Source organism: Gopherus flavomarginatus, chromosome 3 (assembly GCF_025201925.1).
Source record: "Gopherus flavomarginatus isolate rGopFla2 chromosome 3, rGopFla2.mat.asm, whole genome shotgun sequence".
Taxonomy (NCBI): domain Eukaryota; kingdom Metazoa; phylum Chordata; order Testudines; family Testudinidae; genus Gopherus; species Gopherus flavomarginatus.
The window spans coordinates 228317591-228331549 of record NC_066619.1 but is presented as its reverse complement, the minus strand read 5'-3'; the positions used below and the strand labels follow the sequence as shown (position 1 = coordinate 228331549).

Here is a 13959-nt window from a genome sequence, read left to right as displayed (position 1 = left end):
TTATGTAAGTATTGGTGGATCACTGGGAATGCTTCACTGACATCAATGTGGGCTGGTCAGGGAAGAAGCATGTCTCTCCTATCTCTAAGAACACAGGACTGTTCAGAAAGCTGCAAGCAGGGTTCTCTTTCCTGACTGGCAGATTACCATTGGCGATGCTGAAATTCTAATAGTGATATTGAGGGACCAGCTGTGACGTTTCACTCCATATTCTTTATGAAAATGTTTGTTATGAATGACATAACTGAGATATACTTTATGCAAGATGGCTCATGTGAGGTATCATTGGGAAGGTTATGATTTACTGAATGTGATTATCCGATTTGTATTTCTGTATCACTTTCAGATCTGAAGTTAGGAATATTGACCATGTATCTGTATTTCAAATATGTTACTTTGGGTGTCACCCCCAACTAACCCTTCAGGTACAACAATGGAAAAGCCAGACAGGGCTAATGGCCCATTAGCAAAAACAATGGACTGTGAAAGAGCTTAGTCTTCCTGTGGATGCTCCAGATGGCCTGCAAGTAATGGCTGCCACAGCCCTACAGAAACAAGGGTCTGAGTCACCTGGTACTGGACCCACCGCTTGGAATGCCAGTGTTCTTCCACAAGAGCTATATAAGGCAGGGGAGTGACATCACTGAGGTTCTCCTCTGCCTCTCCACCCTAAGAGACACTGAAAAACACCTGGAAGCAAGAACTGAACTGGGGGGGGAGAAGACTTGAGCCTAGGGTGGAAGGACGTCTAGCTTGTGAGTAACAATACTTGAGGGGTCAAGCTGGAGAGCAGTGCAGCTGCCTTTCAAGACTTTCTGTAATCTGCCAGCAATGATATCTAGGGTGATAAATTACTATTTTTAACCAATTTCTTTAGTGAAATAAGCTTAGTTTGTGTGTTTGGTTTTATTTGCTTAGTAATCCGCTTTGTTTTGTCTGTTATATTCACTTAAAATCCACCCTTTGTAGTTAATAAACTTATTTCTTCTTTATAATATAACCTGGGGCTCTGTGCACTGCCCCGTCCGCAGGGGGGGGATAAGAGGCTGTGCATACCTTCCTCCACATTGAGGGAGGAGGCGGATTTCATGATATACCTTGAGGTCTGCACTCCAAGGGAAGTGGACACCTGAGTGCTGGGGCAAGTCCCTGAAGCTGAGCCTTCCCAGACACTGATCTCAGTGTCTGTTTTGTTCAGCAGTTGGGTATGGCCCTGTCTGTGTGTGTGCTGGAGAAGGCTTAATAGCCTAGAACAGCAAGACAGGTAAAAAGGGTGCCCAGGCTGACATAACAGGTGGGCTCAGTGGTATCTCAGCACATAAGGTGGCACCTTAAGGAGTCCAACCTGCCACACCAGCCTCTTGCTCCTCTGACTTATGAAGCCAAATACTGACCAACTTGAGTGCATCAATGAAATATTCAGCTACCAGCGCAGCAGGTGCAGAATGACAGTTGAATGAACTTTTGGTAGATTGAAGGGATGCTGGCATTGTTTACTCATAAGATTGGAACTCAATGAAAAATCATTCCAAAGGTTATAGCTGTCTGTTGTGTCCTGCATAATATCTGTGAAACAAATGCAGCTATTAATTTTGCAATGCTTGCTGTACATTATTGATCCCGTGAGTTGTCACGCTGAACAGTAACAAATAAGTGGGTGCTTTCAGAACTGCTAGGCACTCTGCAGCATATGTTGTGAACTACTAAAGACAAATTATTTTCCAAATAATAGAATTGTAGTCAGTAACAAAACCAGTGCAGAGAAAAAAATCTGTGCAATTTTAAAAGCAAATATATTAAAAACTTAATAAATTAATGGAGCCCCATTATGTCCTGGTGCATCTCCCTCTTCTTTTCCTACTGGGACTTCAGAGCCTTTCTCCAGTCTGCTCTTTCCTTCTCTAGGTCAGCTGCAGTGTTCATCTTCCAGGCCTTTTGCTCAAGGTCTGATGCAGCACTGGCTTGCAGGATCTCACTGAACATGTCATCCAACATCCTTTTCTTTCTCCTCCTTGTCTGGCTCAGGAGTTGTGGGAATGTGGAGAGGGAACCGCTCAAGGGTGCCATGGCAGCAGCTACAGATAAAACACACAGAAGTACCATTGTCAGTATAGTCACAAAAAAGAGCAGGAGTTAAGGTTTGGAACTTCTTTCCCTTTCTCCCCTAAAGTTTTAAACAAGACATGTCTATTGACACTTCTGCTTGGGAGTGCTTGTGTATGGCGCCACTCACAGCACCAGCCCTGGTGAGTATGGCCTGCCGGGGTGAGGGAAATGAGGAGGGAATTGCTCGGTTGCATGGAACTATAAATACAGGGCAATGGCACTGTATACTGGCACCATTGTCCACAGGCAGTGGTGATTTTAGCTGATCTCGCACTCTTGTGTGTAACAAAGGCATGGAAAGCACAGCTGCTGCTGTTCCAAAGCGCCCACCCAGGCCTGTATGCTGCTAGACTGTGTATTGCAGTGCTGCCTGCTGAAGTTATTGCTGACTGGTGTAGGGGAAGTGTCCTACTGTGAAGGAAGAGGCTGCCATATGTAGAAACCTCCAGCAGAAGATTGCAGAGTACCTGCATGAAAGTTCCATCGAGATCTTTCAGGAAGATTCAAGGGACATCCCTGTGTACATAAACTGCTCCGTGTGGACCCCCTTGCCTAACTATGAGGAATGAAAAACAAGATAATGCTACCTCTTTGTAGTGCTACCTCTTCTAGTACGTGGATATTAATGAAGAGTGGATTGCTGTGTCCTTTGAAGTTGGGGGCACCATCACTACATCATTTTAATGGGAAATACAGTTACAGACTTACCTGAGGTTTCTGCCCCTTCATCAGGCTTACTTGTGCTCGCCTGACTGGACTACAGTGGAGTTTCAAAAAGGTCCTGGCTTGCAGGCATAGCTGGGCCCCTGGTTACATGTCCCCCATTAGAGGTATCCATGGTGGTCTGTGGGGTAGTAGTGGTGAGGGTCTCGGCTAAATATGGCATGCAGCTCTTTGTAAAAGCAGTAGGTCTGCGACTCAACACCAGAATGACTGTTCACCTCCCTGGCCTTCTGATACGCTTCCCACAGTTCCTTCTTCTCCATCCCCCATTCTATTTGGCTGTGTTCTATGGCTAGTTCATAGCTGTGCCTGCTCAGCCTCTCTTCCCCACTGGCCCAGGAGATACAATATCTACTCCAGGTGCACTCTAGCTTGGAGGTAGCTGACATGATCAGTTGGGCAGTTACACACAACAGGGGAGAGCTGCATGTTGTGTTTGCCAATCTGGACAATCAGGAAATAACATTTCAAAAATTAGTGGGGCTTAAAGAGGAGAGGGTCCTTCTGGTCTCCGTGATCCCTGGGCAGTGGACCAGAGTGGTCAGTGTTTGGCATTTTGGGACAGCTGCTGGAGGACTGTTAGGCTCAACATAAGTAATAGTGTCTACACTCACGCTGGTCAACCTCAGTACATTGACTGTGGCTGAACTCTGCTTAGGAGGTGATGTTACTGTGTCGCTGTAACAGGACACTTACGTTGGTAGGAAAGAAATTTAAACATAGACTTGTGCACAGCTAGGTCAAAGCTTTTTCAAACCAGCTTTTTTATAGACTATTTTGTAGCTTTTGTAGACCAGCCCTAATTCTTAATTGACTTAAACTGAAATAAACCTTATTTAAACCAAAATAAGAATGCCCGCACAGTCTCTTGCGCTGGCTTAGCTAAATAAGTTTAAAATCACAACTTAAGTTTAAACTGGTGAAACTTCCTGGTCTAGATTAGCCTTTTGAAATGAAAGGGTAGTTTCCTCTAGATCAGTGGTTCCCAAACTTATTCCGCCGCTTGTGCAAGGAAAGCCCTGGCGGGCCGGGCCGGGCCGGTTTGTGTACCTGCCACGTCTGCAGGTCCGGCAGATCGCGGCTCCCACTGGCCGTGGTTCACCGCTCCAGGCCAATGGGAGCTGCTGAGAGTGGCGCAGGCCGAGGGACGTACTGTCTGCCGCTTCCAGCAGCTTCCATTGGCCTGGAGCAGCAAACTGCGGCCACTGGGAGCCACGATCAGCTGGACCTGCGGAAGTGGCAGGTAAACAAACCAGCCCGGCCCACCAGGGCTTTCCCTGCATAAGTGGCGGAACAAGTTTGGGAACCACTGTTCTTGATAATAGCAATTAGTAAATAGCTTCTGGAAACTTTTGATCTTAAACAGATCGTCTGAAAGGAAGTGTGATAAATAACCACAAGTGGAGGCTTACAACAGCATATAATGCCTAAGTAGTTACCGAATACAGCTGTTTGGGAATGATTTCATGATGGAAAATGGCCTTGTTTGCAAAATCAAAATTTTCCATTGGAAAACTCCAGTTTTGTTAAGTAATTTTATTTTTCTGTTAGGAAAACTTAAATGAGGGCAGCCTGCCTGGAAGGCTTTTGTCAATACCATTTTCTACTTGCAGCCAGAAAGTGAAATTGAGAAAAACCTTCTAGCAGGGCTGCTGAGGCTGAGTGCCCTGACTCTGCCTCCCTGCTAGCTGGATGGAAGGCTTTTGTCAATTTTACAGGTAGAACGTGAAATTCACAAGAGCTTTCCAGCTTCTCCCAAAATGGAGTTTTTCTGGAAGTCCCTTCCTGTGAAAAATTTCAGGTTTTGACTTTTTGTCCTGGTTCAAGATGAAACATTTTTTGAAAACCATTTTCCATCCAGTTCTTCTACAGAACTGGGTAGCTGTGATACTGTGAATCATGAAGTGCTTTCTGCCTACTTCTGGGAAGTCTTTATGGTAGCTTTGAGCATTCCTGTGGGAAAGATCTGAGTGATGATAGCAGTTGCTCCTCTTCACTAAGGATGCTTACCTTTTTGGAGTCCTATGTAGCTCAATCTTCCAGTCCCTCTCGCTTACCTTATAAAGGCGATTGAGAATCTATTGTTGTGCCACCAATATGCTGATGAGACCTAGCTGTTCTCTTCCAGGACTGACAGTGTGGTCTCCCTGCAGTTCCGATGTTTGGTTAAAATAGGGACGTGGAGGAAAAATGGCAGGCTAAGGTAGACAAGATAGAGATGGTGATGGTTGGAAGAGAGCAGCATTTTGCGAAATTGATAGCTGGGCTATGGATATTTGATAAGTTGGATGTATTCGTCAGTTCTTTCATTATTTTATTGTCCTTTTCAACTCTTCTGTGCATTTCCAAGTAGTCAGTAATGTTTTCATCTTTCATCTGATGAGAATGTGCCCTGTCTACTGAGGATGTGATTAGACATGGAGATCTGTGCTTTTGTCTCCTTAAGGTTAGACTATTGCAATAGTTTTCACAGGAGGCTGATCTTGAAGGTCAAAAAAAGGTGCAGCTACTGCTGCTTGTAGCGCTCCACATGTGAAGTGTGCCCAGTGAGAGCACATCATACTACTACACTGCACTTAACATTCCCTGCCAGTTAAATTGAGAGTCCAAGATGCTAGTGCTCCTCTTCAGAATCCTTATTGAATCAGCTACCAAAGTAACTGCCTCTCCCTCTGTGGCCTGAAACAATAACTATGATTGGCAGGGATACTTTGGTTAGGTATCTCCAGGGTCTTGAATGAACCAAGGGAGGAACATTGAGTGGAAGGCCATGGAATTTGCTGGTGCTCTGTATCAGGTTGAGCAGGACTCTGTTTATGCCTTTTCCTTTGAGTTGGTAAGTCAATCTGGTACTACGGTAGGTGAGTCCATTGCAGCATATAGACCTTACAAAGGAAGGGAGCTCCACTAGTGGTAGCAACAGTGGAGTGTAGACAGGGCACCAGTATCTTAACCACCTTATCATGTAAACCTGCTCTGAACAGAACTGTACATTGATTAAAATGCTGGTGTCCCTCTGTCCTGAGCTCACATACGCGTTTCCAGTAGTGGTACTAACAGCAGCGAAATTTGAGGAACAGAAGTCTATTGTAAAGATGGCCTGTGTGCATGAAGTTTTCCTTGTAAGCTAACCTGGGTGGTAGTTTCATCTGTGATTGCAGCCTTTAACAGTGCCATCCTTCTGGTCCCCCAAAATCTTGCAAAAGTCCTCATCAAAAAAAGAGAAGTCAGGACTTGATATTCCCAGTGATAAAAGAAACAAGACAAGCTGGAATGGGGAGGAAGGAATTAAAAAATAAATGAACAAGTAGAGCCAATTTTCGTATAAGCGAGCAGTAAATGTGCCTTGCTTTACATTTCACCTTTAGAGGAATTGCTGGAATGGCTTTATTCTTTTTAGTGATATCTGCTCTGTATTATACTCCAGCTGCACATCAAAAAGCTAGTGACTGCTTTAAAAGAACCATCCTTTTGAAGTGGCAGTAGTGAGTTTCTGTATTGTTGTATAACACTCAGAGTATTCGTAGTAAAATCAATCTGCTTATTAGATCACTTGTTTGTTTTCTCAGAAGGCTGTCATCATAACTTTACGGATGACTGATTAAGGCAATATTGCTGGAATGTTGGCAGTTTTATGTGAAATTCTGCCTAATGGGAGAGGCTGTATGGTCTAGTGCAGGCATCGGCAACCTTTGGCACGTGGCCCGCCAGGGAAAGCCTTTGGCGGGCTGGGATGGTTTGTTTACCTGCAACATCTGCAGGTTTGGCTGATCAGAGCTCCCACTGGCCACAGTTCGCTGTCCCAGGCCAATGGGGGTTGTGGGGAACAGCGCGGGCTGAGGCATGTGCTGGCCACCCTTTCCCCAGCCCCCATTGGCCTGGGACAGCGAACCGTGGCAATGGGAGCTGCGATCGGCTGAACCTGCAGATACTGCAGATAAACAAACCCTCCCAGCCCACTAGCAGCTTTTCCTGGTGGGCCGTGGGCCAAAGGTTGCCAATCCCTGGTCTAGTGAAACGGAGTGTGTGCCAAAAATGACCGAGTTCTAATCTCGGCTCCATAGGTGCTGGAACTAGGGGTGTTGAGGGGACTGCCGTGCCCCCTGACTTGAAGTGGTTTCCATTATATACAGAGTTTAAAGTTTGGTTCAGTGGCTCTCCACACCCTCACTATAAACATTGTTCCAGCACCACAGCTCAGTTCTGACTTGGTGTTGATAATTTATTTAATCATCACAAAAACACATTTTAATAAAAGCATGATTCAGTGTAAAAATACCGTGTGTCCAAACTTGAAGTTTTCATGTTTTGTTTACAATCAAAAGAATGTTGGGAAATTAATGTTTGGAATATTTGATTTAGGACTTTATCTGTTTCCAAATTATAGCAAATCATGTTTTTTCTTTTTTTTTTTTTTTTTTTTTTTTTGCAGTATCTATGGCAAATATTGGAGAAAAAGGTAAGAGAGAGAGATATATATCTTAAACAATATTGTCATTTAATGAAACTGAAAAACACAAGAAAAATAAGCAGGCCTTTTGATGATTTAAAAATAATCAGACCTGTACCTCAAATTTATTGCAAAATCATGTATATCACATTAACTGGATCTATGAATCTGACTTACAAAAAGCTAATCTGTTGTTTTTAGGACCACTGTTTTTATCTGTAAGAAGTAAGGTTTTAAAAAATAAGGAGATTTCAGTGATTTTTTGTTTTCTCAAGTTTGTAGTACTAGGTCTTTCCTTCCTTATCTGTACTGTCCTGTTTCAGGAGGCCCTTTTGAAAAAAGTACTTTAAAATATGTGAATTTTAGTGGAAATAAAAGGCACCTCTGGAGACAGGCAGTAATAGTGAAAGCTTTTCCACTACTCACTTGACTAGAAAAAAATCTACTTCTGTTGGATGAGGTTAATTAATTCTCTACATCTGTTTAATATTTGATGTGGCTGTAGAGACAGCCAGCAGAGAGATCAGGTGTGATGTGGTTTCTGTTATGTGGACATCTGTTCAGTCAGGACTTTGATAATCAAACTTCCTTCACTTTGAGCTCCAAATAGCCATTACATGGTAAAGAGAGGAAACCTGCATTTTCCAAGTACCTCTAATGGGAAATTTTGACATTTTGAAATTGCATTCCGTTTTGAAGCAGTCGTCACATATGCCTTCTGCCTCCTGACGTGCCCGGACGCCACGGTAAAGAACGTCGCAGCGGCCGCCCTACGTACCGTCATCGAGAAGCGAATTGGCAGGCCTCCGTCCGGCCCAGATGTAGCCACTTTCCTGAGCGGCTCCCTAGACGGCGAATTCGCCCGGGACAGGGGCGACATCGCCTCGCTGTGGTCCCGCGCCCGCAACGCCACGCGCCGGCTGGGAAAACGACTGGGCTGCCGCTGGGTATGGAGCGAGGAACGGCAGGAGCTGGGAGTCCTGGTGCCGCGGATCGAGACGGAGGGCAACACCATCGTCAGCCCCGGAGCCAGAGGCATGCTGGAGAAGTCACTGAAGGCCGCTGTCCACGCGCTCTACGTGGACACCCTGAGGAAAAAACCTGACCAGGGCAAGGCCTTTGAGGTGACCAGCAACTGGGACTCCAGCAACCACTTTCTCCCTGCGGGCAGCTTCACCCGTTTCGCCGACTGGCGGTTCATACACTGCGCCCGCCTGAACTGCGTCCCGCTCAACGGAGCCGTCCACCACGGGAACCAAGACAAGCGCTGCAGGAAGTGCGGATACGCCCTGGAGACCTTGCCCCACGTCCTGTGCAGCTGCAAACCCACGCCAGAGCCTGGCAGCTGCGCCACAACGCTGTCCAGGACCGGCTGGTGAAGGCCATTGCCCCACACCTGGGTGAGATCGCAGTCAACCGCACCATCCCCAACACCGACAGCCTGCTGCGCTCGGACATCATCGTCACGGACGAGGAACGGAAAAAGATCATCCTCGTCGACATGACGATCCCGTTTGAGAACAGGACCCCGGCCCTCCGCGAAGCCCGAACCTGCAAACTTGAAAAATATGCCCCCTTGGCTGACATCCTTCTGGCAAAGGCTACGAGGTTTACACCGACGCCCTGATCGTCGGGGCGCTGGGTGCCTGGGACCCCTGTAACGAACGAGTACTTAGGGCCTGTGGGGTGGGCCGTCGCTATGCACGGCTCATGAGACATTTGATGGTCTCGGACACTATCCGGTGGTCTAGGGACATTTACACAGACCACATCACCGGCCACCGCCAATACCAGGAGTGAGCCGGCATGGTTTCGTGCACCCACGGGGCGGGGGGGGAGGCCTATAACCCCCCGCCCCCCCTACTGAACCATATCCCCTGAGCCCTAAACCCACTGAACTGGATCCCACCATGTGAGGGTCATCCTGTCCCCATTACCCAGCCCGCTTACTTATACCCATGACTGCGTATAACCCACTGTATGAGCAATGTACCCTCACTGCTTCCTTACTGCTTCCTGATCCCACCCACCGTACACCCCGCATTGGGGACCTTACAGTCTTTATATGTTATGTGCTAACCAATTTCCAAATACCAGCCTCCCCCTATACTCTGTATGTTGCCCCCAATGACCAATGCTGACGCTTCAAACTCTTTGTATCATCTTTATTTAAATATTCTCTAATAAACTTTTAATTCTGTGCTGTGTCAGTGCCATGAAAGAGAACTGTTTGAATAACCCTTGTTAATTACTTTAATTGTGAATTTCTCTCAGTGGTCTGCAGTACCATATAGTTCTTTATTATATACTGCAGTTAATCCCTGTTTAATTCTGTCATAACCCATCACTCTCTTTGTCATGTCACATCACATCACTATAGAGAGATTATGTAGCCTCATGAACTAGGATATGTATTTGTTTGATCGACAGTGCTTGCCTAATGCTTCTACCATTATCTGTTCTGTTCACATTAGCTAAGGCTTGGCTTAAACCTGGCCACTCCCTTTTTTCTCCTGACACAAAGCAATGAAGATGGTCAGGTCATTTTTTTTCTTTGATTATCAGTGATTGCTTGAATGTATGAATGAATTGTGAGTGTTCTATTCATGTTGTTTCCACTATGAGTTTGTATAATGGGTTATATAACATTTTTGAAAAAGATGACACTTGCTTTTGAAAAGAACAAAAGAGTTTTTCATTTTGACAAGAGAATTTACATGTTTGTGCTGAGCAGTGCCAAGCCTTTAAGAACCTTTTGTATGGAGAGGTGGTAGCTTCTTCATAAAGGCTGACACTTGATTTATAATATAGCCTTGCTCCCTCCTGTAAAATCCTCAAAATGGTAATTTCCTCTTCAAATTTTGCATAAATAGTCTGTGGCCGGAGACCCATTTTTGTGCAAATTTGAGGTAATTCAGACACTGAGTATTAATCATATCTTTACAATTCTTGTTAATGATGCTTTTAGCCATAACTGATACTTTTACCTACTAAAAGAGACTGGCCCCAGCAGATTCTTCATTTCCTATACACTCCCTGTCATAACATTTTTCCCAGATCTGGACCTTAGCATCCAAAATATGGGTGTTAGCATGAAAACCTCCAAGCTTAGTTACCAGCTTGGACCTGGTAAAGCTGCCACCAGCTAGGAATCTATACAGTGCCTGGCGCACTGTGGTCTCCCCAAAACCTTCCCTGGGGGACCCCCACACTCAGATTCCTTGAGTCTCACAACAAAGGGGAATAAACCATTTCCCTTCCCCCCTCCGGGTGTTCCCTCCCTGGGTTCCTGGAGAGATATACAGAAGCAAGCTCCGTGAATCTAAACAGAAGGACTCCACCCTCCCTGTTTCCAGTCCTGGAAACACAAGTACTTCCCCCCTCACCCAGAGGGTATGCAAAGTCAGGTTAGTAAATCTAACACAAAGAGATTTTCCCCCCTGACTTCTTCCTCCCACCAATTCCCTGGTGAGCTGCAGACTCAATTCCCTGGTGTCCCCACTAAAGAAAAAACTCCAACAAGTCTTAAATAGAAGGCTTTATATAAAAAAGAAAGAAAAGGACATAAAAATGGTCTCTCTGTATTAAGGTGACAAATACAGGGTCATTTGCTTAAAAGAAAAAAATGAATAAACAGCCTTATCCAAAAAGAATACAATTTAACACATTCCAGCAACTATACACATGTAAATACAAAAGAAAACAATATAAACCTTATTGTCTTACTATCTTTGTACTTACAACTTGGAAACAGAAGATTAGAAAGCCAGGAGACAGAAAGATCACTCTCAGAGCTGAGAGGGTCAGACACAAGACAAAGGACAAAGAACTCACACCCAAAACTTCCCTCCACCCAGATTTGAAAAAGTCTTGTTTCCTGGTTGGTCCTCTGGTCAGGTGTTTCAGGTTACTCCTTTCCAGGTGAAAGAGACGTTAACCCTTAGCTATCTGTTTATGACACTCCCCTCAATTTTCTGCTCTTGGCTTCATTAGCACTAGCTGTTCCATTCCAGGAGAATCTGTTCTTTCCTCTTTACCACCTGAGCCAATTTTGTTATTCCTCATTCCTCTCTAGGGAAACGAAGTTTAGAGGGAAAGGGTGGGAATGTCTTTTGAAAGCATCTGCAGCTGTTGAGAAGACTCCAGGAAATGAGCCCACCTGTATCCTCATGCCACATTAGTGAGGGAAGAAAGTGCAGCTGTCCTTCATTTCCATGACTCTGGACACAACTGCCTTCACCCAGAACAATGTTGACACATTGGAATCTGGTCAAAGGCAGCTGGACATGGATGCTGATGTAGTTCTCTGGGGTAAACTCTTCAGCACCCTCATCTGCAGGTTAAATATGGTGGTGTGTAAAGTTTCCTGAACAGTAGCAGGCTTTCCAGCAGCACGGCCAGCCCCTGTATGAGGAAGGCTAGTGGTACACCCTCTTGTCCTGTGGATAAATTAGAGTTCTCTTTCACCCATAGATGTAGGGAGAAGGTGGCAGAACTCTGTCTTCACTCACTCACTCACTCATGGAGGTATGTGGTAGAATCTTCCCTCATGGGCATGATACACCATTGATTCCAGAGAATGGAGGGAGAAGAAATTTGTGGGGCTAAAGAAAATGATGTAATACCGTGGAATCCGTGGTATCTGTCCATGAAGTGCCATTACCAAATTACTTTGTCATTCTTCACAGGACTAGGGTATTGTCTGCTACCATGTTCATATCAGTCAGTAGTGGAGAGGTGGCAGCTGCCAGCATCACTTTATCGGAGCCCAACACAGGAAGCTCAGTTTCAACTCCCATAGTCCCCAGAGAACTTCTAAGCGGCCCAGTGTTTCTCCCTTAGTTGCAGTTTAGTGTGTCTTCAGAATTGCTAAACTTTTCAGGCTTTCCCTGGCCACCCTAGCTCCACAGTGAGACTTCATAGATTTCCAGGGACCTTTCTGATCCCAGACCTAATTCCCAGACTCCATACCTCGAGGCATTGAATCTGGTATGTCGGTGGAATAAACCTTTCACTGGATAGTGGTTCCTTCCTCCTTCTTAAAAATGGAGATGAAAGTGAGATGTTTCCCAGTATTGTATTAGAGGTAAAATGTACAGGGAATAACACTCACAAATTTGCAAAAGGATATGGTATAGACAAAGTCATATAATCAATATTTGCTTTCTTACCCATGTTTTGTACCATCATATTACTTATTTTCAAAATAGCAGATATTAATCTTGAAGCCATGTGTATTATGGAGTAAATACAAACTGTTCTGACAAATGTTTAAAGTTATCAAGTAAAGTGACCAGTGCAGATGCTGATGTAATAGTGATATTTGTTTGCTATTGACCTGTGATATTCTGACTGATCTGAAGAATAGACTTACTGTTTTCCGAAGCTAGTCATCAGACTCCAGTTTGTCCTGTTTAGCAAAGTACCATACAGTATGGTTTGATTCAGGTTTTTGTTTTTACAAATAAGTTAATTTCTGACTGGCGTGTGAACCGAAAATAAATTTTTAAAGAGTTTCTGCTTGTCTTTAACATGAACAAAAATTCAGTGCCAGTTACATTACACCACTGTTACTTTTGATATTTTGAACTCACGAAAGTGGGAAAATTCAGAGCTGAAGTAGCTGCTACAACTTTTGCTCTGCCCTCTTGCCTGTGTGCATTGTGGAAACGTCATTAGCACTGAGTAATCTGGCTTATTACTTGGCAAGTGTTGCCAGCTCCCTCAGCTTTTTCACAATGGCATGATTTTGGCTGGGGCTGAAGCCAGTCTCACAATGATGAGAGACGCTCCAGACCACTAGTAAATTTGAGCCCTTTGATTGGCTGCTCACCCCGCTTGAGTACCTCCTGGGGCAGAATAACCAATCAGAACTGCTACAGGGTGCTGTGTCCCTTCACAGGAGGGGAGGAGCTAAAGGGCCCAGTAGCATCTGGGCTGGGAGGGTGGTGCATGGGAAAATTTGAATAGCATTGAAGCATTGCGTACGTGCTGCATGAACAGCCAGGCCAAATTTGAGTAGCATTGCAACATGCCGCATGGGGTCACAATACACTAACATTTGCAGCAACTATTAAAAGTTGTAGTGTGTGTTAAAAGTTGCAGTTTCTGGAACAAAATTGTGGCATGTGATTTTCTTGCAGCCTTAATGATGTTGATAGTTTGCATATATAATGCTGTTGTTGTTCTCTTCTTTATAATATATTAATTACATCCATCTTTAATTTTAGTTGTCTGCCTGATTGCCTATCACCTATTTTTCATGCTGTTTGTGTGGTCTTACTGGAAAACAATCTTTACATTACCAATGAATCCTTCAAAAGAAGTAAGTTGACATTTGAGACAAATTACATTTATGTTTGTTTCTGATATATGTAGTTTTCAGGTGATTTTAAGGGTCAAATGATATTTGTGGGGCTGGACAACTTTACACTTTATACCTTGTATACCTGAAGGTCACCAGTTCTAATGTGGCCCTGGCTGGTAGTGATAAGTGATTGTTACCATTATGTTGGTTGTTTGATGTATTATGGGAAAGAAATTAAATGTAGCAAACGTTTGTGTGCTAACAGAGGACTATAAAATAAAAATGTTTTAGTTAGGGAGATGTCCATTCTTTGGGGGGTAGTGCACATAAGTATATAATTTTTTTGCAAATGTATTTGAGATGAAGTGTTTTA

General features: G+C 44.4%; 1 protein-coding gene across 2 annotated transcripts in view; it reads left to right on the top strand.

The window, feature by feature from the left end:
• Nucleotides 1-13959, top strand: part of ZDHHC2 (zinc finger DHHC-type palmitoyltransferase 2) — a 59843-nt gene that overhangs the window by 8552 nt on the left and 37332 nt on the right. Inside the window, exons 2-3 of one of the 2 annotated variants that reach the window (XM_050947875.1) lie at nt 7262-7288; nt 13510-13604. In XM_050947875.1, the coding sequence (XP_050803832.1) occupies nt 7262-7288; nt 13510-13604 (122 nt within the window). The remainder of the gene's footprint in view (nt 1-7261; nt 7289-13509; nt 13605-13959) is intronic. The other variant, XM_050947876.1, reaches the window with a different exon arrangement.